Source organism: Oncorhynchus gorbuscha, linkage group LG07, assembly GCF_021184085.1.
Source record: "Oncorhynchus gorbuscha isolate QuinsamMale2020 ecotype Even-year linkage group LG07, OgorEven_v1.0, whole genome shotgun sequence".
In the NCBI taxonomy this organism is placed as follows: domain Eukaryota; kingdom Metazoa; phylum Chordata; class Actinopteri; order Salmoniformes; family Salmonidae; genus Oncorhynchus; species Oncorhynchus gorbuscha.
Window position 1 is genome coordinate 24,328,969 of NC_060179.1, and position 27,652 is coordinate 24,356,620.

Here is a 27,652-nt window from a genome sequence, read left to right on the forward strand (position 1 = left end):
CAGCAACTGAACTAATAACTGAATCAGTAGCATACCCACTAACTGAACCAGTAACTTAATTAGTACCTGAACCAGTACCTGAGCCAGTAACTTAACCAATAACTCAACCAGTAACTGAACCAGTAACTGAACCAATAACTGAACCAATAACTGAATCAGTAGCTGACCCAGTAACTGATCCAGTAACTGACCCAGTAACTGAGCCAGTAACTTAACCAGTAACTTAACCAGTAGCTGAACTAATAACTGAACCAGTAACTGAACCAGTAGCTGAACTAATAACTCAACCAGTAGCTGGACCTCCATTTCAATCAAAGCCAAATCAAAAACAAACATAGAAACAAAGAACATAGATAACAAAACAACATGGCAGCAGCAAAGCAGATTATGACCAAAAACAAAAGCCATCACAACAGACACAAAGACTGTTGTGAAATTGGGGGTAAAACACACAACAGCGGAGGTATGTGTTTCCCATTGCCTCCTTTCTCGACCCACGGTGCACTGCCCTTTTAAAGGGCAAAACAATGATAATCACAATCATGGGTGATGGTTCGGTTGGCATTCACTCGATACGCGGCATTGGGGGGTTGCGGGAAAAGATTATTACAGCGACACTGACATTGCTCATGCACCTGAATGTGGGGGAAGAAACAACAGGGCTCCCTGTGCAACACACTAATGGGCAGCGATGCTGTGCAGTTGTTGTACAGTGTAATCATCACAAGGCAAGAATGTAGAGTAGTCATGCAAAAATAGAAACCTGTTGAATGGAGAGTGTCGTTTTCATTTGTTATTCTGGGTATGTTTTTATCACATTTGCTAAGGTTGACCTGGTCTCAGGTTCTGAACAGGGTAAAAACACATTTACCAGGTGTATAAGTGACTATGAAGAGCATCTCACCTCCTACTGTCCTATCGCTAGGCCCGGCCACCGGCGACTCCCCGCTCTCCCCTCTCGTCCCCTCCTCCGTCTCCTCCCTCCATTCTGCTGTCGTCCCATCGCCGCCAGGCTCCCTGGTGTCAGGGCTCTGGATGGAGTCAGGCACCGACTCAAAGGCGCTGTTCTCCTCCTCTTCCTCCTCTTCGTCCTGCGAGGAGAAGACGGTGCTCTCTGAGAGGCGTGTGCTGTCTACCGACGACAGCCGTGTGTGGCTGCAGGGGCGGTTGCGCCCCTCGTAGCCAGAGTTGCTGTAGCAGGAGGTGCTGTAACAACTGGTGCTGTAACAAGACGTGCTGTAGCAGGAGTTGTCGCACAACTCACACTCGCTCCCCCTCACTCCCCGGCCGCTTCCGCCCACTTCCACCTCTTCGTTCTCCAGGCGTGGGTGCAGCGTCCTCCCTCCCCTCTCCCCTCCATCCAGGAGCTGGTTGAGTTCTGACAGGCGCTCGATGGACAGACTGCGGGGGAGAGTCCTACTACGACAGCAGGGGGCTGTGCACTCACGCACCTGGGAGGGGGACGCCAGAGATTGGGACGCATCTCCCTCCTCCTCCTCCTCCCCTTCCCCTTCCTCCCCATCCTTGGAGGTGGGTTTGATAGTCGGCTCCTCGGTAGAAGACCCTCCCTCCTCCTCCCCCTCTTCCTCCTCCCCGCTGCCCTGCCGTTGGTGTGCTGAAGGCAGGCTGTGGAGGAGGTGGTGGATGCGGATGTAGTGGGTGCGTGGTGTCTCGGGATCGCCACACGATGAGGCGATCACTGTCTCCAGCTCCGAGACGGGCAGCGAGCAGGGCCTGTTCTTGCGCCGCAGGGCGCTCCGCATTGGAGGGGAGGCGCGGGCTGGGCAGCAACAGTCAACCCTCCTTGGTTTGGCTTCCACCACCACCACCTGCTGTCCCTCCTCTTCCACTACCTCCACTACCTCCTCAGCCGGCACAGGCCCCGTGGCTCCTTCCAACGGCTCCTCCACAGCAGTGGTAGGTTCCTCACTGTCCAACTCCATCTCCACACCCTCAGGTTTAGGCTGCACCTCGGCCTCCCCCTCCTCAGACAGGGCTTGAGCCTCCTGGGCTCCAGTCTCCTCCTCCTCCTCTCTCTCTTCCACCAATTGTTCAGCTGAAACCTGCTCTTCTATCCCAGGCTGTGGTTCTGAAGAAGATACCTGCACCTCCCTAACTGTACTCTCCTCCATCTCAACCAGGGTGACCTGCTCCTCCACACCCTCCTCCTCCATGACATCGTCCCCAGGATGGGCCTCCTCTGTGAGGGAGAGATAAGCGAGAGTGGTGGAGGGCTCCGGGTCCTCCAAGTCTGGGGCTCCATCCAGGGGGAGTTCAGGTGTGTCGGGCCCCATGCTCAATGTGTCTTCGGCAGGGATCTCTGCTGGGGCGACTGGGTCCACCTGGTTTACCTCCAACTGGTCAGGGTCAGGGACCACAGGGCACTCCATGACGAGGGAGATGTCCTCGTCATCTGAAATGAGAGAGAACCATAAGTCACCTTACTGTCTTAGAATGGTGACTTGGGCACCCAATAAAATAAATTGCTGACAAAGAGAAATTGCACTGTGGATTTCCTTTATGTGTAATTGTTGAATAGTGGCATTGGCATAGTACAGGGATTTCTAACACAAATGTGTTGGACTTTTAATCAGGATAATAATAGTACATAGAATGAATCAACAGTAATATTGTTCACATCAATCTCCACTGTGATCAATGTTCTTGACTATATCATGTGGGACATAAAAAATGACTGGGTCTTATCGTGGTTATTTCAATTTGATCATTGAGTCAAAAGGGACATAAATGTGATCTCGGTCCTGATGTAAAAGACGGTAAGGGTTCAAAGAAGGAAGTGCTTGTGACCTGGGTGAATTGAGGACATCATCTCAAATCTGAACTGCAGCTGTCCACTAACATGATCCGTCGGCAGCCTGCGGCCAAGAGAGTAGCTCACCACACGGTCCCTATGAGTGAGTGAGACAGTGAGTGAGTGAGTGAGTGAGTGAGTGAGTGAGTGAGTGAGTGAGTGAGAGAGTGAGAGAGAGAGAGAGAGAGAGAGAGAGAGAGAGAGAGAGAGAGAGAGAGAGAGAGAGAGAGAGAGAGAGAGAGAGAGAGCAAAAAAAGACACGAGGAAAGAGAGATAAAAGGGGCGATAATACAAAAGTTAGAGAAAACGCAAGCGAAGTAGAAAGAGACATTTAAAAGGACAATACCAGTCAAGATTTTTACTATTTTCTACATTGTAGAATAATAGTGAAGACCTCAAAACTATGAAATAACACATATGGAATCATGTAGTAACCATAAAAGTGTTAAACAAATTCTTCTTGATGACAGCTTTGCACACTCTTGGCATTCTCTCAACCAGCTTCATGGGGTAGTCACCTGGAAGGCCTTGTTAAAAGTTAATTTGTGGAATTTCTTTCCTTCTTAATGTGTTTGAGCCAATCAGTTATATTGTGAAAAGGTAGGGGTGGTATACAGAAGATAGCTCTATTTGGTAAAAGACCAAGTCCATATTATAGCAAGGACAGCTTAAATAAACAAAGAGAAACGACAGTCCATCATTACTTTAAGCCATGAAGGTCAGTCAATACGAAACATTTCAAGAGCTTTGACAGTTTCTTCAAGTGCTGTCGCAAAAACCATCAAGTGCTATGATGAAACTGGCTCTCATGAGGACCGCCACAGAAAAGGAAGACCCAGAGTTACTTCTGCTGCAGAGGATAAGTTCATTAGAGTTAACTGTACCTCAGATTGCAGCCCAAATAAATGCCCAAGTAACAGACACATCTCAACATCAACTGTTCAGTGGAGACTGCGTGAATCAGGCCTTCGTGGTTGAATTGTTGCAAAAGAACTCAACTACTAAAGGACACCAATAATAAGAAGAAACTTGCTTGTGCCAAGAAACACGAGCAATGGACATTAGAACGGTGGAAATCTGTCCTTTGGTCTGATGAGTCTAAATTTGAGATTTTTGGTTCTAACCACTGTGTCTTTATGAGACGCAGTGTAGGTGAACAGATGATCTCCGCATGTGTGGTTCCCACTGTGAAGAATGGAGGAGGAGGTGTGATGGTGTGGGGGGGGGGGGCTTTCTGTGATTTATATAGAATTCAAGGCACACTTAACCAGCATGTCTACCAAAGCATTCTGCAACGATACCCCATCCCATCTGCATTGTGCTTAGTGGGACAGTGACCCAAAACATACCTCCAGGCTGTGTAAGGGCTATTTGACCAAGAAGGAGAGTGATGAATAGCTGTGTCAGATGACCTGGCCTCCACAATCACCCGACCTCAACCCAATTGAGATGGTTTGGGATGAGTCGGACCTCAGAGTGAAGGAAAAACAGCCAACAAGTGCTCAGCAAATGTGGGAACTCCTTCAAGAGTGTTGGAAAAGCATTCCTCATGAATCTGGTTGAGAGAATGCCAAGAGCGTGCAAAGCTGTCATGAAGGCAAAGGGTGGCTACTTTGAGGAATCGGAAATATTAAATATATTTCGATTTGTTTAACACTTTTTTTGGTTACTCCATGATTCCATATGTGTTATTTCATAGTTTTGATGTCTTCATTATTATTCTACAATGCAGAAAATAGTAAAAAAATATATTTAAAAAACTCTTGAATGAGTAGGTGTACTATACAGTATATACATAACATTCCATACAACCAACATGCAAACTGACATAAGGCTGTCCACACAGGGGACATGGATCCCTAGCAGGGTCTGATCACTAATGGCCCAGTAGGCCTGAGTGTGTGGAAGTGGCTGTGGTCAGGTCAGGTGACCTACCCGATGGCGTGTTTCTCCAGTAGCCTCTGCACCGGCATGGACAGCTTGCCAAGGAAACGTTTGATGATGGGCCGGCTCTTAGCAAACTTGTCCTTCACCTCGATCTCCAGCACGTCCGTAGGCAGAGACACAAAGCTGAAGCGCTGCAGACAGAAATAGTGAGAGGAGAGAAGAGAGGAGAGGAGAGGAGAGGAGAGGAGAGAGGAGAGGAGAGGAGAGGAGAGGAGAGGAGAGGAGAGGAGAGGAGAGGAGAGGAGAGGAGAGGAGAGGAGAGGAGAGGAGAGGAGAGGAGAGGAGAGGAGAGGAGAGGAGAGGAGAGGAGAAAGGTATATTATGTCAGTGCCCATGGGCTTACTGATAACATCACTTGATTGGTTACACTCTATTATACATTAATGCCATTTACTGCGTATTTATTCCAAGGGATTATATGGTAAATCAGGTACTGACATCATAATGACATGATAACTTCTATGTGTGTTTCTGTCACGCCTGCTCCCGCACTTCCCCCCTGTCGCTCGAGGGCGCCGGTTGGCGGTGACGTCGGGTCCGTGGCCCAACAGCGATGGAACAGGGTTGCCTAAGCTGGCTCGTCGGGCTGTCATGCCCTAGCTGGCTCGAGGTTTCTTGCCCCGGTTGGCTCAGAAGGCGCCCATCCCACTTCAGGCCTCAGCCGGATCGTCAAGTTTTTACGCCCAGCCAGCTCCTCAGGCTGCTATGCCTCCGCCAGCTCGCCAGGCGCTCACGCCTCTGCCTGTTCGTCGGGGTTTCACACCCAGCCGGCTTGTTCAGCGCCCGTGCCTAAGCCGGCACGTAGGGCTCGCCCACGTGGAATGCCAGGTGGTGCCCCTAGAGGGGGGCGGTGGGGTACAGTCACGCCTGCTCCCGCACTTCCCCCCTGGCACTCGAGGGCACCAGGCTCCCCAGCATTGTGCACTCCTGCCATCATCATTACGCACACCTGCCTTCCCCCATCAGCGATTATTGGACTCACCTGGACTCAATCATCTCTGTCATTACCTTTCCTATGTCTTTCTGGTTCCCAGCCCTGCTTCTGCAATGATTGTCCTATGTCTGTATATACTCATGTGCTGACGCTGGTCCTGTCTGGTTTCATGTCTGTTCCCAATTACATGTTTGACTCTTCGTACCTGCTTCTCAACCCTGGCGGCGGTCCTTACAGGTCTCTTTATGATTCATTTATACACACCATTAATATCATTCAGACTTGTTTTTCATGACCATTCATGTTGTTATTAATAGATCTATTAGGAATAGCAGGAGACAGTGCATCTTTGTTAGGCATGGCTTCTCATTGATGAAACCTTCAAAAACACATTAGCTTTTAATTATTCTCTTGATGACAGCTATTTTACGCTGAAATAAAGAGCCTTTATCAAGGTCAAAACGGCAGCATTGCCTTCTCCGATTTAGCCAAAATCTCTATAGTTACTTAATTACACTGTTCCCTGATTACTAGACCTATTATGACCATACTCTAAATATATATATATATTTTTTAATATTAAAGGACAATGGAACGTATAGAAATCTTCTTATGGAGATTAGAGCTTGGATTAAGTAATTAATGTATGATAAAATTGGATCTTGAAGGATAAGATCTCGAAATGTGCATTCCCTCGCTCTTTCCCTTACTGCCTTTATCTCTTTCTCTCCTTCCTTCACTTTCTTTTTCTATATTCCCCTCCTCCCTTCCTCTACCAAACTCTCTCTCTCCCCCTCCTTCCCTCAATCCATTTCTACATCTCCTTCCTTGCCTTTCTCTCCTTCCCTCACGCTCTTTTTTCTTTGACTCTCTCTGTCGCTCAGTTCCTCTCCATGTCTGGGCTGTCTCTGCTGCTGTCCGTGGTGCTGAATGAACCAAGGCCAGCGGCAGCAGAAACTGAGCGCTGTCCAAGGTGCTTAAACGCCCTCTCCCTCAGCCAAGAATCAGAGAGAGAGAGTGCCTTGAACTCCATCCAAACGCTAGAGAGACCGGAGGAGCATCCTGCCCAGTGAACAAACCAGATAAAAGGCACCAGCTCTGCAGCTGCAGTAACTAACTGGCGTTTCATTGTACAGCTTTGGTGGATTTGAAATGTACATAGGAGATGTAATGTGTGTGTGCAGTGTCCCAGAGCACGGGTAACCATTGGGTATACTATAACAGGGTGTGTGATGTGTAGTCCTCTGTGAAAGTGGATTTGCTGTGGTGCGTTCAATCAGTTACAGGTCAGTAGAAGAAAAAATGTTGTTAGCGTGGAGGACGGTTGGATGGGAGCACCTTGTTAGTGACCACCTGACCGGTTCATGGTTCCAGGGCACTGTTCCACAACTAGCCTTCTATCACATTTCAGCTGCAGCGCCAAAGTGGAATACGCTGCTTTGGTTGGTCTGCTTTCTGCCACTCGCACTAAAAACAACAACGAAGCCACTGATTCCTCCATGCACTGGCCTAGTTAATGTCCCTCATCCCCCCCCTCTGCACCACCCCTTAAAATCCAATCTGTAGCAGCTGAATGTAATTTGCACCCAGCAGTGTCTCTCCCTTTCCCTCCGCCCCACGGCTTTGTCATCCTCAGCGCTCCGTTTTAATTGAATTGAAAAGTACAGCTCTTTCCTGTGTCGGAGAAGATAGAGACAGAAAGAAACGTACACATAGTTCCACAAGCACACTATGCACTGAGCAAGAAGAGGCTTCATAGCCCACGTGACAATGTTTTAGCCTGAGACTCCTTTCTCTGTGTGTTTGACCAATAACCACGACACAAACGAACAAGATAGCTGCAGGCCCACCAAAATAGATGCTGGGAGTATTCAAGAAGAAACGAAGACAGACAAATTACGGAAGGAATAGGATAGAAGCAAAACTCAACCCATGTTTGCCTCAGTGCACATCTGATGTGCAGGCTTCTTGTTTTCCCGATGATGGTAAATAAATAAATAAGAGAGCTATAGATTTAAATGACAGTAAAGTAGAGCGAATTGTGCGCCGTGACTCGTGAGTCATGACGATGCCTGCATTACATGCAAATCCATTTCCCATCCAGCTCTGCATTCCGCTGGCCTGCAGCCATCTGGGAGACTACTGCAGTGACTAAGCTAAGCACAGCACCTACTGTACAGTACAGTAAAGATGGTTGGCTGCCTATGTAATAGCCTCAGGTGCAAACAGTTCTGTAGTATTATCGAGCCATACTGCTGATCCAGAGATGCTAAGCTAAGCTAACCTACCAGAAAACAAAAACATCCCTCTGTAGGTTCACAACATTGTTTGTTGCCACTTAAAGCCCGGCCAGGGTGGTTAACCATTAAGATGGATCCCCTCAAGTAAACCTCCCTTCCTAATTTACAAGGTGCTGTGGAGGAACTGAGGAGTAACGAAAACAACATGCTCCGTGCTCGCTATCATTAGCCTACAGCCTCGCACAAACACATAAAGGGAAAACAAACCAAGCCACTTGAGAGAATACAAACGTGTTTGCCGTGTTCGAGTGCCAGGAGCGAGGGAAATGCTTTGGTGGGATGCACAGAGTGAGTCATTCTCCCAGTTCCAAGCCGTCATACCACTTCTCGACTTTTAATAAAGCAAAGTGTTAGCATACTGAGTGTTCGTGTAGCTTCCCTGATTAGCCTGATTAGCGGGAGTGGCTGTCTCCCTCAGGTTCAGAGAGCAACACTGTCCCACAGTGGGTGGAAACGGAACGCACTCAGTGGTCGCAGTGATAATATAATCGTGTTAGCCAAATAGTAGCAGCACACTCCAGAAAATGCTAGGTCAGGGGCCGTTGCACTATTCTGAATGAATCCCAAATTAAAGCCAACTCCTAGAGCCAGCAGTTACATTATACATTGTATATACAAACGTATGTGAACACCCCTTCAAATGAGTGGATTTATCTATTTCAGCAACACCCATTGCTGACAGGTATGTAAAATCGAGCACACAGCCATGCAATCTTCATAGACAAACATTGACAGTAGAATGGCCTTACTGAAGAGCTCAGTGACTTTCAGCGTGGCACCATCATAGGATGCCACATTTCCAACAAGTGAGTTCCTCAAATTTCTGCCCTGCTAGAGCTGCTGCAGTTCAATAGCTGTTCCCGAGTGGCGCAGCGGTCTAAGGCACTGCATCTCAGTGCAGGAGCTGCCACTACAGTCCCTGGTTTGAATCCAGGCTGTATCATATCCGGCCATGATTGAGAGTCCCATAGGGCAGCGCACAATTGGCCCAGCGTCGTCCGGGGTAGGTCGCCATTGTACATAAGAGTTTGTTCTTAACTGACTTGCCTAGTTAAATAAAGGTTAAATACAAAAAATGTAAGTCCTGTTATTGTGAAGTGGAAATGTCTAGGAGCAACAACGCCTCGACGTTATAGGTCACACAAGCTCACAGAACATTACCGCTAAGTGCTGAAGCGCATAGCGTGTAAACACTCACTACTGAGTTCCAAACTGCCTCTGGAAGCAAAGTCAGCACAAGAACTGTTTGTCGGGGGCTTCGTGAAATGGGCTTCCATAGCTGAGCAGCAGCACACAAGCCTAAGATCACCATGCGCAATGCCAAGTGTTGGCTGGAGTGGTGTAAAGCTCACCGTCATTGGACTCTGGAGCAGTGGAAATGTGTTCTCTGGTGATGATTCACGCTTCACCATCTGGCAGTCCGATGGACGAATCTGAGAACGCTACCTGCCCCAGTGCCAACTGTAAAGTTTGGTGGAGGAGGAATAATGGTCTGGGGCTGTTTTTCATGGTTCGGGCTAAGCCCCTTAGTTCCAGTGAAGAGATATATGTACTAACGCATTATAGATGATTCTGTGCTTCCAACTTTGTGGCAACAGTTTGGGGAAGGCCCTTTGCTATTTCAGCATGACAATGCACAAAGCAAAGTCCATACAGAAATGTTTTTTTTTTCGAGATTGGTGTGAAAGAAATTGACTGGCCTGCACAGAGCCCTGACCTCAACCCTATCGAACACCTAATGCTCGTGGCTGAATGGGAGCAAGTCCCTGCAGCCATGTTCCAACATCTAGTGGAAATCCGTCCCAGAAGAGTGGAGGCTGTTATAGCAGCAAAGGGAGGACCAACAACATATTAATGCCCATGATTTTGGAATGAGATGTTTGATGAGCAGGTGTCCACATACTTTTGGTAACGTAGTGTTCCTTACTCATAGGAAGAAAATGGAACAGAGTTAAACATGTAATACAGATACAGGTCCAAACCAGGAAGGACAACAAAAAACAGCACACAATGATGACATTTAGAAGTATTTCTGACCTTCTAACCTCTCTTAGCTGACAATATCACCAGACACTACTCAGCAAACTGGGAACATTGACAGAACATTAGCTAAGATTAGCTAAGATTCCCTTTTAAGTTCTAGTTAGGGATTTAACTATCAGTATTACGATAACATCAAATCTTTATATACGTTAAAAAATATATATTTTTTGACTGAAATATCCTCAGAATGTTCTCCTAACATTCACACATGCACAACGTCTTTACCAACCACCACAGATAACACAACGTAGGTGATATAGAGACATGGCATTTTAATTTCATTATGAAGACATTTGTACAGAATTTAATTACACAAACACAACTGTATTCTTTTTTACACTTTATGTTCACAATCTGGGGTTTAAACCTGCACTGATTGGCTCCCAAGCCAGGTCTTTTAACCTCTGCGTCACCATGGAAGATCTCTTAAATGGTATTTTTTCAGTATATAGCCATGGCAGTATGGTCAATCAGTAATTCCATGCTTCCTTTTTAGCCTTCTTAGACATAACCAACCCAGGGAAATACTGGTAACTGAGTTATTCACCGTCACCTCACCCATCCTCTTTATATGCTGCTTACTTCTGGGTCCATATTTACAAAGTATCCAAGACTATGAGCGCTGATCTAGGATCAGATCATGAAAAATAAGCCAATGGGGACCTTATCAAAAGTCAACACGTATGAATTATATCAGGTGTGTTTTTCAAAGTTGAACAGTCAATTTCTATACAATGTTTAATTTTTTACATTTGGTCTAAATTCTGCATTCGACTGGAATAATAAATCTGGCCAAAACGAAGACATCCTCTCTTTCAGTAGAGTATACTGTATCTAAGCCTCAATTTCATTTTTTTTGAGGGGGGGAGGGGGGGGCATGGTGAAAGAATAGTTGAGATTGAACCTGCAATCTCCAGATCTGTAGTGAGATTATTAGCCTTCTGTGCCGGCAGGGGATAACTGTGGCGGGAACACCTTTTTTGAGCTGTTGAAATGCTCCCATTCTCTTCATATGCTGTCTACTTCTAACACTTTATGATTTTCTTTCTTCATCACGTGTTGAAAGTCTAAGAAGGTTAAAAAGGTGGCACGGATTTCCTGATTGACCATACCGGCATGGCTACTCTCTCTCTCCCTCTCTCTCTGTTCTCTCTCTCTCTGTTCTCTCTCTCTCTGTTCTCTTTCTCTCTGTTCTTCTCTCTCTCTCTCTCTCTCTCTCCCTCTCTCTCTGTTCTCTCTCTCTCTGTTCTCTCTCTCTCAGTTCTCTCTCTCTCTCTGCTCTCTCTCTCTCTCTCCCTCTCTCTCTGTTCTCTCTCTCTCTGTCTCTCTCTCTCTCTCTCTCTCTCTCTCTCTCTCTCTCTCTCTCTCTCTGTTCTCTCTCTCTCTGTTCTCTCTCTGTCTGTTCTCTCTCTCTCTCTCTCTCTCTCTCTCTCTCTCTCTCTCTCTGTCTCTCTCTCTCTGTGTTCTCGCTCTCTCTGTGTTCTCGCTCTCTCTCTGTTCTCTCTCTCTGTTCTCTCTCTCTGTTCTCTCTCTCTCTGTTCTCTCTCTCTCTCTGTTCTCTCTCTCTGTTCTCTCTCTCTCTGTCTCTCTCTCTGTTCTCTCTCTCTCTGTTCTCTCTCTCTCTCTGTTCTCTCTCTCTCTGTTCTCTCTCTCTGTCTCTCTCTCTGTTCTCTCTCTCTCTGTTCTCTCTCTCTCTCTCTCTCTGTTCTCTCTCTCTCTGTTCTCTCTCTCTCTCTGTTCTCTCTCTCTCTGTTCTCTCTCTCTCTGTTCTCTCTCTCTCTGTTCTCTCTCTCTCTCTCTCTCTCTCTCTCTCTCTCTCTCTCTCTCTCTGTTCTCTCTCTCTCTGTTCTCTCTCTCTCAGTTCTCTCTCTCTCTCTGTTCTCTCTCTCTCTCTCTCCCTCTCTCTCTGTTTCTCTCTCTCTGTTCTCTCTCTCTCTGTTCTCTCTCTCTCTGTTCTCTCTCTGTCTGTTTCTCTCTCTCTCTCTCTCTCTCTCTCTCTCTCTCTCTCTCTCTCTCTCTCTGTCTCTCTCTCTCTGTGTTCTCGCTCTCTCTCTGTTCTCTCTCTCTGTCTCTCTCTCTGTTCTCTCTCTCTCTCTCTCTCTCTCTGTTCTCTCTCTCTGTTCTCTCTCTCTGTCTCTCTCTCTGTTCTCTCTCTCTCTGTTCTCTCTCTCTCTGTCTCTCTGTCTCTCTCTCTGTCTCTCTCTCTGTTCTCTCTCTCTCTGTTTCTCTCTCTCTCTCTCTGTTCTCTCTCTCTCTGTCTCTCTCTCTTCTGTTCTCTCTCTCTGTCTCTCTCTCTGTTCTCTCTCTCTCTTCTCTCTCTCTCTCTCTCTCTCTCTCTCTCTCTCTCTCTCTCTCTCTCTCTCTCTCTCTCTCTCTCTCTCTCTCTCTCTCTCTCTCTCTCTCTCTCTCTCTCTCTCTCTCTCTCTCCCTCCCTCTCCCGAGTATCCATAGTAAACAGTCGTATTTGTTATGTTCACTATGTAGCCCTTTACGTGTCCTACGGGAGCCACCGTACCTGCCTCCTGTTATACTGGCTCACGAAGAACGCGAGGATTCCCGTGGTGTTCGGTGAGTCAGTGTGTGGCAATACTCGGAAGGCATGAACGGCATGCTCTGTGCCTCATCAGGGGTTTGATGATGAAATGCCTCGTGGAGAGTCAGACAGGCCTGCTTAGTCAAGCGCTAAGGTAGCCACAGCTACAGTACGTGCCCAGTCCCGCCTCAGGAGGTACCAAATATGCCAGGCGGAATAGAGTGTGACAGGGGCTAAATACTACGACGCGGCCAGAGTGAGAAAGATTAGCGTGGGCCAGGGAGAGGTCACAGGCTTGATTCATGACTGGGCCATCAGGACTGCATCACATTTTAAGCACTTCCCAAAAGACACAACATGGAGGGATGGTATAGGACATTGCTATAAGAGGGTGATATAGCCACACAGATTGAAATGTACTATTTGTATATCCTACATGCTGTACATGAAATATACAGCACAGCAAACCAGTTTTATGGCATCATCAATGCTTACTGTTCCACTTCACAGGGCATAACATGCAACTTTTTCTCCTTCAAATATGCACAAATGACTTCCTTAACACATTCACGGAAATGTGCCTGCTAAATCAATTATTCACACTGTGTGTGTGTTCCCTGCCTTTAAGTGCAGTGACCGAACGGGAGAGAGAGGAGAATGACGGATCTCACATTACAACTGCATTGTTGGTGCAGTCTGTCTGTCTGTCTGTCTGTCTGTCTGTCTGTCTGTCTGTCTGTCTGTCTGTCTGTCTGTCTGTCTGTCTGTCTGTCTGTCTGTCTGTCTGTCTGTCTGTCTGTCTGTCTGTCTGTCTGTCTGTCTGTCTGTCTGTCTGTCTGTCTGTCTGTCTGTCTCTCTCTGTCTCTCTCTCTGTCTCTCACTCTGTCTCTCTCTCTGTCTCTCACTCTGTCTCTCACTCTGTCTCTCTCTCTGTCTCTCACTCTGTCTCTCTCTCTCTTTCTGTCTCTCTCTCTGTCTCTCTCTCTGTCTCTCTCTGTCTCTCTCTCTCTCTCTCTCTGAGCGGGTGTGAGTTATGGCCACATGTATGACATGACAGGCAGTATATTTTATTGGCGCCAGGGCTGTAAATCCTAAAGGACATTTATGGCTGTGGAGATGACCCCGACAGGAAAGCTCCACTCGTCCAGCATAGTCTGCAGTGCAGAAAGACAAAATTCGATATGAAATTGGTCCACAAAAGCAGGATCCAAATTAGTCTACTGGGGAAGGAGCTCCAAGGTATACAGATGACGATTACAAATGAGTCCACTCACTGAGAATTTCATCTATGGTACAGAAGGAAGTGGGTCGTTGGTGTGCATATAGCCAGCATGGGAGCACTGTATTGATGTTATAGTTACAGTCTGTGGGGAGATAGCAGATGTCACTGACATGGCCCCCATGGAACCAATTCACTGAAGGGAATCAAAAGGGGATGGGGATATCTTTCCCATTCCTCTTGCACCAACCAGGGTTCCCGTATTTCCATCAGAGTTCATCTCTTCGCCTCTGCTCTCCGCCTCTTGAACACTCATTTGCTCCATCTCTCGCTCTCTCCCCATCTCTCTCTCCCCCATCTCTCTCTCCCCATCTCTCTCCCCCATCTCTCTCTCCCCATCTCTCTCCCCCATCTCTCTCTCCCCATCTCTCTCTCCCCCATCTCTCTCTCCCCATCTCTCTCTCCAATCTTTCTCTCCCCATCTCTCCCTCTCCAGTCTCTCTCTCCCTCTGCTCCACCATAGATCTGTCTAACAGGGTGACGTTACATAGAGTCATATCGGGGTGCCACTCACGTTATCAATCCCTCATATCACATTCATGTGCAACAGTGACTTGATGGGACAGACACAGAATGCTAACACCATCTGTTCTGAGAGAGTCTAAAGACCCTTTCAAAACATGTTGCAGTTGACACCAACCAAAAGGTTGCTGGTTGGAATCCCAGAGCTGATCAGGTGAAAAATATGTCTGTGCCCTTGTGCAAGGCACTTAACCTCAATTGCGCTGAATAAGAGCGTCTGCTAAATGACAAAAAAAATAAAAAATACTGCAGGGCCCTGAGTGTCACCCATTAGTTCTTTGTGGTACACCCATATTTCAAATCGGGTGGAGATGGAGAATGTGGGTCGCCACCAAATGAACACCCCCGCATTTGTAATGAAGTCCAGACCAACTTAGCCAGTGGGATAAGGTGTGAATGCAATACATGTAGAAAATGAATGAAAGGGGTTGTCCTCCATAACATGAAGACGACATACCAGGTCAGATTATTTTTCATTCATTCATTGCAGTTCTATTTTGAAATAAATGATTTACTGAAAATGTAAAGGCATACAGTGCTTTTTCACACCGTTAAAGTCACCCAGTGAGTTCCACAGATGCTGTGTGTTCCAGCTATACGGGTTTGGCTCGGTGCCATGGTCCTCCCTTGCCTCAGTGCTGGGGGATACACGGGCGAACCCACAAGGACACTGTGACGTAGATACAGGAAGTCCGTTCACAGTAGGTAGTGAGGAGAGGAACTCCTTAGCGCACGTGCGCACGTGTACACACACGCACTTACACACATACACACCTACGCTGGCACACACATTCTCTTTAGGCTCTTCTGTGAGCCGGCAAAAATCACCAGCCAGTGTAACTGTGACATAAAAGGTAACTTTGACAAATACACAATATTATAATCGATCCACCAATAAATTAGGCAATCAATGAATATCGAATGGCTTGTTTTCTGGAGTTGGCTCATTGATCACATATTGCTAGCGTGTAAGCCTGAGACTTCTCTTGTACAGACTACAGACTTAGCAAAGGGTCACGACAAAATGGAGGGAGCAGAACGGTATGCGTTGAGAGCTGAAGTTTAACTGTTCAAAGGAAACTCAGCGGCAGCATCAAGGAACCCACAAAGACGTTGCTTCCCAGGGGCTCCCCTTTTCAAGTCTCTCTCTCTCTCGCTCTGCTCCGCGCGAAAAAGAGAAATAATCTCAATGTCCGACACAAGTCCCCGACAAACACACAGCGACACTACAGCTTTCCCAATGAGCTGTGTTGCGTTAATAAAGCACAACGGGCCAATGAAATGTCTGACAGCAGTCCCAAACTTCTCCACCTTGATCCTGCTGTTTCCCCCTTCCGGGACTGCTGTTCAATGACAATTCCTTACTCTGGAAAAGTACCCTTTTTCTGGTGTGGACAAACATTTTGTTCCTAACCAAGTAGGTAAACTAAACATGCACAGTATACAAACGAAGGCAAAAAGATAGGTGGGGGAAATAACAATATCCCACAGGCATGCAGCTCACACCACAGCCCGAGTCTTCCCCTATCTAGAATCCTTACTTTGCACAGAGCTTTGAGGCCACTGTGTCAAATGCATTTCCCCGGCCAGTGTCAACATTCTCAAGAACAATGTCTGCGAGATGAATTAGATGTCCTTGCCAAATACTCAGTCTAGCAGAGACGGACAGTCGAGGTTGGACACAAAAATAGGGACACTTCCCAACCTGTCTGACTGCAAGCCTGTCACCAACTCTTCTCACAGTTCCTACACCTTACATCACTTTCTTCACCCTATTCATGCCATGCATTTCTCAGATTTGCCTTTCAAAATGTGGCAGGTTCCCCCAAGCTCTGAGTTCAGACATGTTGACGAAAGACACGTCAGGGTAGAATTATATCCCCAGACACACGACGCCATAGAGGATCCATCGACGCTGATCAAGATCCATTAAGGATGAACGCGTTATCATTTTCAAGTTTTCACATCTACCTCCATTCTGTATAGTGTGTGTATTGTTTTGTGACGTACACTTACAATGCTTTTCCCTTGTTGACGTCTTGCCATACCTCCCTGGGTTCAAACCTGAAGACACTTGAATAAACTGGTGACACTGTCACAGAAACAAGGTACAGGTTCTAGAATACCCAGAGACCCCTGTCAACCCTAGACCCCTGTCAACCCTAGACCACTGTCAACCCTAGACCACTGTCAACCCTAGACCCCTGTCAACCCTAGACCACTGTCAACCCTACCAACCCAGCAGTCAGACTCACCTCTCTCTGCCAAACAGGGTTGATGGTGTTGCAGACAATGCGGGAGCGTTTCTCCTGGCCGTGGTGGGGCAGCGCGGGGTAGAGGCTGTGCTTGCCGGGCTGGATGGCGATCTTCAGGTAGGGGTCAGGGTTGAAGAACATGCCCTTCTTCAGCCCCACCGCTTGGACATCTGAGAGAGGGAGAGAGAGAGAGAGACAGAGAGAGAGAGAGAGAGAGAGTCATATATACTGTATTGTGTAGTTTCAAGGGGTGTAACTATATTCTCTCTAAATATTCCCTCTCCAGGATGGCAGGTAGCCTAGCGTTTAAGAGTGTTGGGCCAGTAAGGGGAAGGTTGCTAGTTCGAATCCCCGAGCTGACTAGGTGAAATATCTGTTAATGTTCCCTTGAGCAAGGCACTTAACTCTAATTGCCCCTGTAAGTCAGACACAGTAAGAGTGTCTGCTACATTACTAAAATGTAAAGAAAAAGTATGACAAAATGGGTGATGTACGGTAAAAGCTGGTGGTAAAAGCTGGTGGTAAAAGCTGGTGGTAAAAGCTGGTGGTTGGGCGAGAGAAACAGGAAGATTAAAAAACGTGAAAACAGGGCGAAAAAGATAGAAGTCTACAAACCGCTCAAGAGCCTGATAACCTGTTCAAATATTCATCCCCTAACATAGGGAGACTGAGCGATCAAACGCAGTGTGTGGATCTGGCTGTTAATGGTTCTGGGCCTTGTTTACAACTCGGCCTCTAGTCGTACCCCATTGATCAAAGCTTGTGGCGGTGTAGTTCTCTCTCTCCCTCTGCGTGTCCGCTGCCTATAGCTGCTCTGGGCCGCTCGATAAATCACAAACAATAGCCTGGGCCAGGAGATCCCCCCCTTTCAGACTGTAAGCGCTAGCTCCCTCTCCTCCACTCCAATCAACCCATCTGTCTGTCCGTCCCTCCCTCCCTCCCTCCCTCCCTCCCTCCCTCCCTCCCTCCCTCCCTCCCTCCCTCCCTCCCTCTAGGGGGGTGACTGTGGTAGCAGACAAGGAGGACCAGGGGAAGGAGGGTTTGTGGATAACGGGAGACGGGAGACGGGGTACAGACATCAGTCAACACTGGCCTGCTTGGCAGCTAAGTCGCTAATGCTCATATTTTTTACAAGAGAGCAAGAGAGAAGTTGCAAGAGAGAAGTGGTTATGAATGAAATATATATGAGAACACGACACGGTCAATGGCTAAAGCCACACAGAGTGGCGGGGTTGAACGACGCATGTGCGTTAAAAGAGAGTGTGTGCAGCTTAACTGCATGTTAGTGCTCGTTTGGGGTATAGTTTCATTGTTTGAGGAAAGCTTGGATAGAGTGGCAACAGCTTTTCAGCTTTTACTCCAGGTAAGAGAGTAGTGGGCGGGTAAAAGGAGGATACTTGAAAATACAGAATATGTTTCATCTTGTGGCGCCTCCCATTTCTCATAGTAACATCTATTAGCTGAACATTTAGACAAATAACAGTTCTGGACTACTCTTCACATTATGTTGCCTTCGCATCATATAGTTACTCTATGGGTCCGTCAATAACCAGAATGTACATGGTGCAGAAAAATGGGTGAATTAAAACTGTGTTCAAATGACTAATATAGTTACTATGTAGATACATGTACTGTAACTACACCTTAATGCAAATTCCATGTAATAATATGCCGAAAGTGTGACCCCTTTATGTGCACATGAACGAATAGCCTTGGGTCCAGCTCCTCTTTAGAGAGCGACAAAAGGAAGGTAAATGTGGACCTGCAGCGGCCTTGAAAGAGGACTCCTGAAGGGTTCCTGAAGATGACAGCCTATATTGACCGAAGTCAGCGAATCAAATGGAACATTCCAACAGGCATCTGAAAAACAGCTACATTTGGAAGGTAGCTCCAGAGGCCCTATCCATAGCAAATGTGAAAAATAGCTACAGTACAGATTGCCAGGGCTTCAGTGACACTTGTGGGGGATGTTGAGCTGTGGAGGCATGGGCACAGTACAGTAGGGCCAGATACAACAAGCCCCAGGCAGTGCATGGGCGATTGGCTCTTAACAGAGCACAACAACAAACACTTCCAAAATATAGCTACACATTTGCTTTTAAAGTGTATGTATAGCTAAGGACAAAGATGCAGTTTATCCACCTACCATGGAGAGAGAAAGAGAGAGAGAAACTCATAAATAGCTCAAATAGATATAGGCAAATTCCAAAGTTACAGATGCCTCCAAAATGTCAGTAGTGGTACCTTAACACTAGAACCGCCATAGGCCAAAGGTCACTGACGTTTGATTTTGTAAAGAAAAAAAAGAAAAAATGCACAAAAAATAAGCCACGTCCTGCTCCTTCCCTGACTTTTCCTACATGTTTGTATTTCACACTGCTCATTTTGTCAGACTTTTGAAATCACAAAAAAAGTATTTAGAGCCTTTTAAACTTTTTTCCCCCACACCTATTCCCAACTTACCCGGCTAAGAAATGTGCTGTGGAACGTTGGTACCCAGCCAGGTGCTAAAGCTTCTCTCTCTCTCTCTCTCTCTCTCTCTACTCACTGAATGAATGACAAATGGATGAATGGGCGATAATTGTGCACCTTACTTCACAATTGAATTTAAATGAGGCCTAACTTAATGATAAGGAGGGTGAAGAGGTTGATTTAATTCAGTTTAGTGAAATGATGCGTTTGTTATGCCTATTTATCAGCAGCAAATCATTTGACAGCCTTCGGGGTTGATACCACTGTCTTTTACATTTTACTTTACAAAAAGAAGTTGTTTTGGAACCGTTTTATTTACTATAACTATGATACTAATCAAATCCATTGTACGGGTAAGAAAAACATGCTACGTGTTGCAGTAGGCCTTTAGAATAACGCAAAACATATCCTTGACTCTGTCCAACTTGATGAGCGGGGAACAAACGATGCCAGTCAGCCTGCACAGCCGGCCCATCCAAACTACACCTAAACTACACCTGAACTACACCTAAACTATGTGTGAAGCTCATTTCACACGTAATAAAGGTTAGCCTGTAGTTTCTATTCCACTTACCTTTGCCAAATAACTCTCATAATTCAAGAGGTGCAGCTCTGGCTACTAAGCAAAAACTAGTAACATAATAAAATTACAATTACAATATATTTATTTATGCAATTCATCCTTTACAATTGTTCATGCACTGGTGCTTTGGGTCAGGAATGCAGCAAATCCTTTCACCTCTGCACCTGGTTCTTCTATTATCTTCTCCGTTTCTATTTGGCCAAAAGAAGCTGTAGCTGGACGTTATTACTTACTATAACTATATTACTAATCGAATCTACAAATACATTTGATCAAATGGATTACACTGTCATTGTTTTTATTGTAAGGTTAACGAAAATAGGCCTATGTGCCTATGTGTTTCCTAGGACTTGGTAGAATTATACAAAACATGTCCTTGACATGATCTAAACAAATAACAGTGACATAATTGTTTTAAAAGGCTATATTTATTCATGCAATTCATCCTTTATGATAGTTTATGCACTATTTATCAAGTGGTGGTGCTTATGTTTGCGCACCTTGCGGGTTGATATGCATCTGATGCATATGTTAAACGTGCGCCTGGCGACGTTCTCTAGCGGCTACTTATAGGCTGAAAGGCCAGGAGGTTCTGGTGTTAAAAAGCAGAGCTCTATGTATGGTTGACTATACCCTCTCCTGCTAAAATGAAACATTGACAATATCGACATAAAGCCTGATATAGAACCAAAACAAGGGAGAGTCTCTCCTTGAAGTCTAAAATAGAGCACATTTCTAAATCAATTGACTGACATTGAACCTGACCTTCTGAACTTAAATAGACCTGAAGAGAAAGAAAGAGGTATCAGTGGTGCCAGAGCTCCTCCTGTCCCATGTGACACCCTGTGTTAAAAGAGGGATGGAGGAAGAGTGACTCACCTGAGAGAGAGAAACTGATGAGCCTTCTGTTGCCAAGACTCTGTGTGACCTCCTGGCTGACCACTGGCTTCAGCACCTGTGTGGAAAGAAACAGAGAGAAAGAGAGAAAATGAGAAAGAGCAATGAGAGATAGACAGGAACAGGGAGGAAGGAAGCGACATTACAGTAGGGAGTGAGTTACATGCAGTACCTCCCCTTACCTTCCCTCTCCCTCTCTCCTCCTCCTCCTCCTCCTCCTTATCTGTCCTGTCCTGTCTGGGAAGTGAGATCAAGTATTTCAGGGCCATTACAATGGGCCTGGCTGAGGGCTGGGGGATCAATAGCCTTGCATTCATTAGGGCTCAATTGATCCGGTCTCCAGGAAGGAAGGGGAAGAGCAGGGAGAGGCCCCCAGGGAGAGGCCCCCAGGGAGAGGCCTACTCAGAACATGGAAAACTGTAGCTGCATCAGCCCTCCCATCCAGGGCTCTCTGATGGAGGAAACACCAACACCCAGAACCCATCAGCTGTCTCTGACATGGTGGAGAAAATTGTGTGTGTGTGTGTGTCAACACTGTATTTGCAACACTAGAGATTCTCAAATCTGTACCGTGCCCTCAAAACTCTTTTGATATCTCGGTGGGAAGTGACTTTGCCCACCATTTTCTACATGTTTATTAAAAAACAAAAGCCTTAAATGCCAGTAACAGAAACAATTGGCAAGTGAACAAATTAAGAGCAGGTGTTTGGACCAGTTTTAGACAAAGAAATGCAAATCCTTTGGTCCTGAACATAAAACAGAGGCCAACAACAAGGTCTATTCACAGATTATACCCTAACACAGAGAGATTAACATAATCTGACTGCCAGATTAATCAAATTACATCTGAACCATAGATTCAGTCACAAAATGAATTGGCACTAGTTTCACAATAACAAGATTATAAAAATGTGAAGATTTTTTAAAATCCTGAATTAAAAGATGTCAAAGAGAACTGGATGAATCAAAGTTATTTCAACCCCCAAAATAAATGTGATGATGTTGAATCAACGTAGAAAGCTGATTGCATTAGCAAAAAGCAATCAACGTAAAGGCATTTAATATATATATTTTTTTACATGTTTTTGTTAACCTAAATCCAATGACATTTGTTGTTGAATTCACATTAGTTGACAACTCCACCAAATGTAAATCAAAACTAAATCTTGATCTGATGTCTGAGCCCAGTTGGAGGGTGAGACATGATTGATGAGGAAACGCAGTAATCGATCGTCCTACTTCCTGCAAATAATGCATTTAGGTTGAGGAGGGGCCAAGTGGAGAAAACAAATACAAATACTTCGATAACTATCGGACCTGTAGGGGTTTTCATTTCTGCTCTTGAAAGGTCCAATATTGTTTCTACCAAATTATGCACATATTTAAAGGAATGTCTCAATATGGACTGTACCCATCAGTCTTTAACGGTGAGTTAAAAACAGCACTCTGTCCCCACTATTTGACTTAGCAGGCGATGCTCTTACTCAAGATCAAGCCGTACTACATCTGCAGAGTGGATATGAATTAAATTAAAGGGCAAAAGCCATAAATAGACACCGCACGGATCTGTCGGACAGCTTCCCCATATCACCTTCCTTGTTCTATCATCTTCCGAGAGAAAAGAGGAAGTGAAACATCCCACTCCCTCTGTTTTTTAAAAGTTCTTATACAGTTGATGAACTAAGCAGACCAGACCCAGCTGCTAATGCATGGGTGCCTATGGGAGAGCCACCCCGTTAAGCAGATCAGAACTGACCATTTTTTTTCAATGGTAAATGGCCTGAGTGGGACATCTTCATTTGTCTACCATCTTTGTCATCTTCCAGTTCAGAGAACACAACCTCTAATTGAATCCAATGGTGGAGGAGTCATCACAATGAGAGAGAGAGAGAGAGAGAGAGAGAGAGAGAGAGAGAGAGAGAGAGAGAGAGAGAGAGAGAGAGAGAGAGAGAGAGAGAGAGAGAGAGAGAGAGAGAGAGAGAGAGAGAGAGAGAGAGAGAGAGAGAGAGAGAGAGAGAGAGAGAGAGAGAGATGCTAGATTAGAGTCATCATCATACATCATTAGTGTATACAGGAGAAGTGTGTCTATAAAAGCCATGGGATGTGGTGGGGTAGGACCTAGTACACAAGTACACATGTGCATTAATATTAAAGATGGCACCGATAGAGATGGCAGCTTTGCTTCTAGTCCTTAGGAAACTGTGCACTATTTTGTTTTTTTATGTATTATTTCTTACATTGTTAGCCCAGAAAACCTTAAGTGTTATTACATACAGCCAGGAAGAACTATTGGATATCAGAGAGATGCCAACTTACGAGCACAACCAGCATTACGACCAGGAATACGACTTTCTCAAAGTGAATCCTTTGTCTGCACCTCCCAGGGCATTTGAATTGATTCCAGAGGCCCAAAACAACGCCACCGGAGGAGAGGGTGCGGGAGCGGTCTTCTTCTGAGGCTTCAGATACGAGCCGCTACCGAGTATATCACTTGCAAATGTCCAGTCCCTAGTTATCAAAGTCAACGGAATCAGGGCAAGAGTTTCTTTCCAAAGAGATATCCGGGAATGTAACATACTCTGTTTCACGGAAACATGGCTAGCTTGGGACATGCTGTCTGAGTCAGTAGCCAACGGGATTTTCAGTGCATCGCGCCGACAGGTTTAAACATCTCTCCGGTAAGAAGAAGGGAGGGGTGTGTGCTTCATGATTAACGACTCATGGTGTAATTGTAACAACATACAGGAACTCAAGTCCTTTTGTTCACCTGACCTAGAATTCCTCACAATCAAATGCCAACCGTATTATCTCCCAAGTGAACACTCCTCGGTTATTGTCACAGCCGTGTATATCCCCCCGCAAGAGGATACCAAGACGCAATCAAGGAACTTCACTGGACTTCATGCAAACTGGAAACCATATATCCTGAGGCTGCATATATTGTAGCTGGGGATTTTAACAAAGCTAATTTGAGAACAAGGCAACCTAAATTCTATCAGCATATCGATTGCAGTACACGAGCGAGTAACACGCTCGACCATTGCTACTCTAACTTCCACAATGCACACAAGGCCCCCACCCTCCTTTTGGCAAATCTGACCATGACTCCATCTTGTTGCTCTCCTCCTATAGGCAGAAACTAAAACAAGAAGCACCCGTGCTTAGGTCTATCCAACTCTGGTCTGACCAATCGGATTCCTCGCTTCAAGATTGCTTCGATTAGGTGGACTGGGATGTGTTCCGGGCCTCAGAGAACAACATTGGCGTATACACTGACTCGGTTAGCGAGTTTATAAGAAAGTGTATAGGAGGTGCTGTACCCATTGTGACTATTAAAACCTTCCCTAACCAGAAACCGTGGATTGATGGCAGCATTTGCGCAAAACTGAAAGCACGTACCACCGCATTTAATCATGGCAAGGCAACTGGGAATACGGGCGAATACAAACAGAGTCGTAACAAGCAAAGTGTCAGTATAGAGACAAAGTGGAGTCGCAATTCAACAGCTCAAACACGAGACGCATGAGGCAGGATCTACAGAAAACCAGCCCCGTCGCAGATATCGACATCTTGCTTCCAGACATATTAAACACCTTCTTTGCGGGCTTTGAGGACAATACAGTGCCACCGATGCGGCCCAGTACCAAAGACTGTAGGCTATCCTTCTCTGTGGCCGACGTGAGTAAACCATTTAAATGTGTTAACCCTCGCAAGGCTGCCGTCCCAGATGGCATCCTTAGTCGCGTCCTCAGAGCATGCGCAGACCAGCTGGCTGGTGTGTTTACGGACATATTCAATCAATCCCTATCCCAGTCTGCTCTCCCCACATGCTTCAAGATGGCCACCATTGTTCCTGTTCCCAAGAAAACCAAGGTAACTTAATTATATGACTACTTCTGTCATCATGAAGTACTTTGAGAGACTAGTCAAGGATCATATCACCTCCACCCTACCTGTCATCCTAGACACACTTCAATTTTCTTAATGCCCCAATAGGTCCACAGATGATGCAATCGCCATCACACTGCACACTGCCCCATCCTATCTGGAAAAGAGGAATACCTATGTAAGAATGCTGTTAACCTCTTGCGCCGAGCCATCCCGGATCCGGTATCGTGACTACAGCCTCAAGTTCATTACCATAACGCAACGTTAACGATTTCTAAAAATCGCAAATGAAATGAAATAAATATGCCTGCTCTCAAGCTTAGCCTTTTCTTAACAACACTGTCATCTCAGATTTTCTAAATATGCTTTTGAACCATAGAAAATCAATCATTTGTGTAAGAGTGCTGATGGCTAGCTTAGCATTTAGCATAGCATTTAGCACGCAACATATTCACAAAACCACACAACAGTGGTAGGCTTGATTACCAACAACGACGAGACAGCCTACAGGAGGTGAGGGCCCTCGGAGTGTGGTGTCAGGAAAATAACCTCTCACTCAATGTCAGCAAAACAAAAGAGATGATTGTGGACTTCAGGAAACAGCAAAGGGAGCACTACCCTATCTATATTGAAGGGACAGCAGTGGAAAGTTTTAAGTTCCTCGGAGTACATATCACCGACAAACTGAAATGGTCCACACACAGATAGTGTGGTGAAGAAGGCGCAACAGCACCTCTTCAAAACCTCACTAACTTTTACAGGTGCACAATCGAGAGCATCCTGTTGGGCTGTATCACTGCCTGGTACGGTAACTGCACCGCCAACAACCGCAGGACTCTCCAGTGGGTGGTGCGGTCTGCACAACATCACCGGGGGCAAACTACCTGCCCTCCAGGACACCTACAACACCCGATGTCACAGGAAGGTCATAAAGATCATAAAGGACAATAACCACCCGAGCCACTGCCTGTTCACCCCGCTTCCATCCAGAAGGCGAGGTCAGTACAGGTGCTTCAAAGCTGGGACAGAGAGACTGAAAAACAGCTTCTATCTCAAAGCCATCAGATTGTTAAACAGCCAACACTAGCACAGAGAGGCGGCTGCCTACCTACAGACTTGATATCACTTTAATAAATGGAACACTAGTCACTTTAATTATGTCACTTTAAGAATGTTTACATATCTTGCATTACTTATCTCATATGTATATACTGTATACTGTATCCTACACTATTTATTCTATACTATCTATTGCATCTTAGCCGCTCTATCACTGCTCATCTATATATTTTACATGTATATATTCTTATCCCACTCCTTTACTAGATTGTGTGTATTAGGTTTTGTTGTGGAATTTGTTAGATATTAGTTTTGTTGTGGAGTTGATAGATATTACCTGTTAGATACTGCTGCACTGTCGGCTCGAGAAGCATAAGCATTTCGCTACGCTCGCAATAACATCTACTAACCATGTGTATGTGACCAATACAATTTGATTTGATATGATATGTCCCTTTTCCACTGCAGGATTTTACACCGGTGCTTTGTCTTTCCACCCCTGACGCCCCCCAAAAAGCCTTTGGCCATGGCCCAGGTGAACCTACTCTGACTTGCGGCCAGACTAGGGCCAGTGAGGTATTGATGGGAGTAACTGGTCGAGTCAGATTCAGAGAGGCAGCGTCAGATTCAAAGGCAGAGGGAGAGAGAGTGAGAAGAGGAGGGGGATTCTCCTCTGCAGTGCGGCTGCTCTGCTGACTGCTAAGGCTGGCGCCCCACTGAGTGAAAAGCTTACACAGCGGTCCTGTCAGCTCAGCGCATGGCACGGCTTAGACTAAATAGTCAGGACACAGTGAGGACAGAGACGCATACATACATATACTTTATGCCAACATAGATGCATTGCCCTGCACGCGCGCACACACACACACACACACACACACACACACACACACACACACACACACACACACACACACACACACACACACACACACACACACACACACACACACACACACACACACACACACACACACACACACACACACACACACGCACACACGCACACACGCACACACGCACACACGCACACACGCACACACTGTGTTATCTGTGTTCTGTGTTACTGGCTTGGCGATTCCTCTCTAGGGACTCTCCTTCCAAGAATGTGTACTAGATTACAAATGTCTTGACTGAGAAACCCACAGCCATAATAGTAAACAACACAATGTATGCTGACATCCACAGAGCTGGGATGTAAACCTGTGCCATCATGTGCCATCTCTATCACACGCACGCACGCACGCACGCACACACACACACACACACACACACACACACACACACACACACACACACACACACACACACACACACACACACACACACACACACACACACACACACACACACACACACACACAGAGAGAGCATAGAGACACAATCACTTTGTCTCAGTTTCAAAGCTGCAAAGACACATTTAAACCTCAAAATGGACAAAGCAGGCAACCACACACACTCCCACCGCCGATCACACGACAGAGGGAGAACCAAGCTTCTCAGCCTGCCTCTCCTGAATGAAGAGCTATACATACTACTCTACAGTAACTATTCAATGGAGGTAGACCCGAGCCAAACACTTTACAAAGTTATTTTGTAAATAACTTCACCTCCTTTCTAATGTAATAGAGGACTTTGAGAGTGATGAAAGAGTGGGAGCAAAGAGGGCCCAGTTCATCTGGAGAAGCGAGGCAAAGAGAGTCACACAGACGGCGATGGGCAGATAACACTGATGATAAATAAAGCTCTACCCCCCCCCCCCCCACCCCTAATTCACTGCAACAAATCTCTTCCCTGCAGATGCAGATGCCCACAACGGCGACCCAATATGTCTGGGACCTCCTGTGGGCTCTGGCATTATACCAGTATGGGTACACTGATGGATGGGAAGAACTGGTTATCAGGTTTACTGCCCCGCTCTGTGGATGTCTGCATACTATTATGGCTGTGGGTTTCTCAGTCAAGCCATTTGTAATCTAGTACACATTCTTGGAAGGAGAGTCCCTAGAGAGGAATCGCCAAGCCAGTAACACAGAACACAGATAACACAGTGTGTGTGTGTGTGTGTGTGTGTGTGTGTGTGTGTGTGTGTGTGTGTGTGTGTGTGTGTGTGTGTGTGTGTGTGTGT

The 27,652-nt window shown here is 46.1% G+C and overlaps 1 protein-coding gene across 1 annotated transcript in view; it reads right to left on the reverse strand.

Annotated features, from left to right (window-relative positions):
* LOC124038976 (E3 ubiquitin-protein ligase HECW1) overlaps positions 1-27,652 on the reverse strand; it is a 98,941-nt gene that overhangs the window by 40,200 nt on the left and 31,089 nt on the right. Inside the window, exons 6-10 of the mRNA XM_046354883.1 lie at positions 20,560-20,635; positions 16,626-16,795; positions 4,748-4,890; positions 2,809-2,909; positions 905-2,413 (exon numbers count right to left, since the gene is read on the reverse strand). Coding sequence (XP_046210839.1) covers positions 905-2,413; positions 2,809-2,909; positions 4,748-4,890; positions 16,626-16,795; positions 20,560-20,635 — 1,999 coding nt within the window. The remainder of the gene's footprint in view (positions 1-904; positions 2,414-2,808; positions 2,910-4,747; positions 4,891-16,625; positions 16,796-20,559; positions 20,636-27,652) is intronic.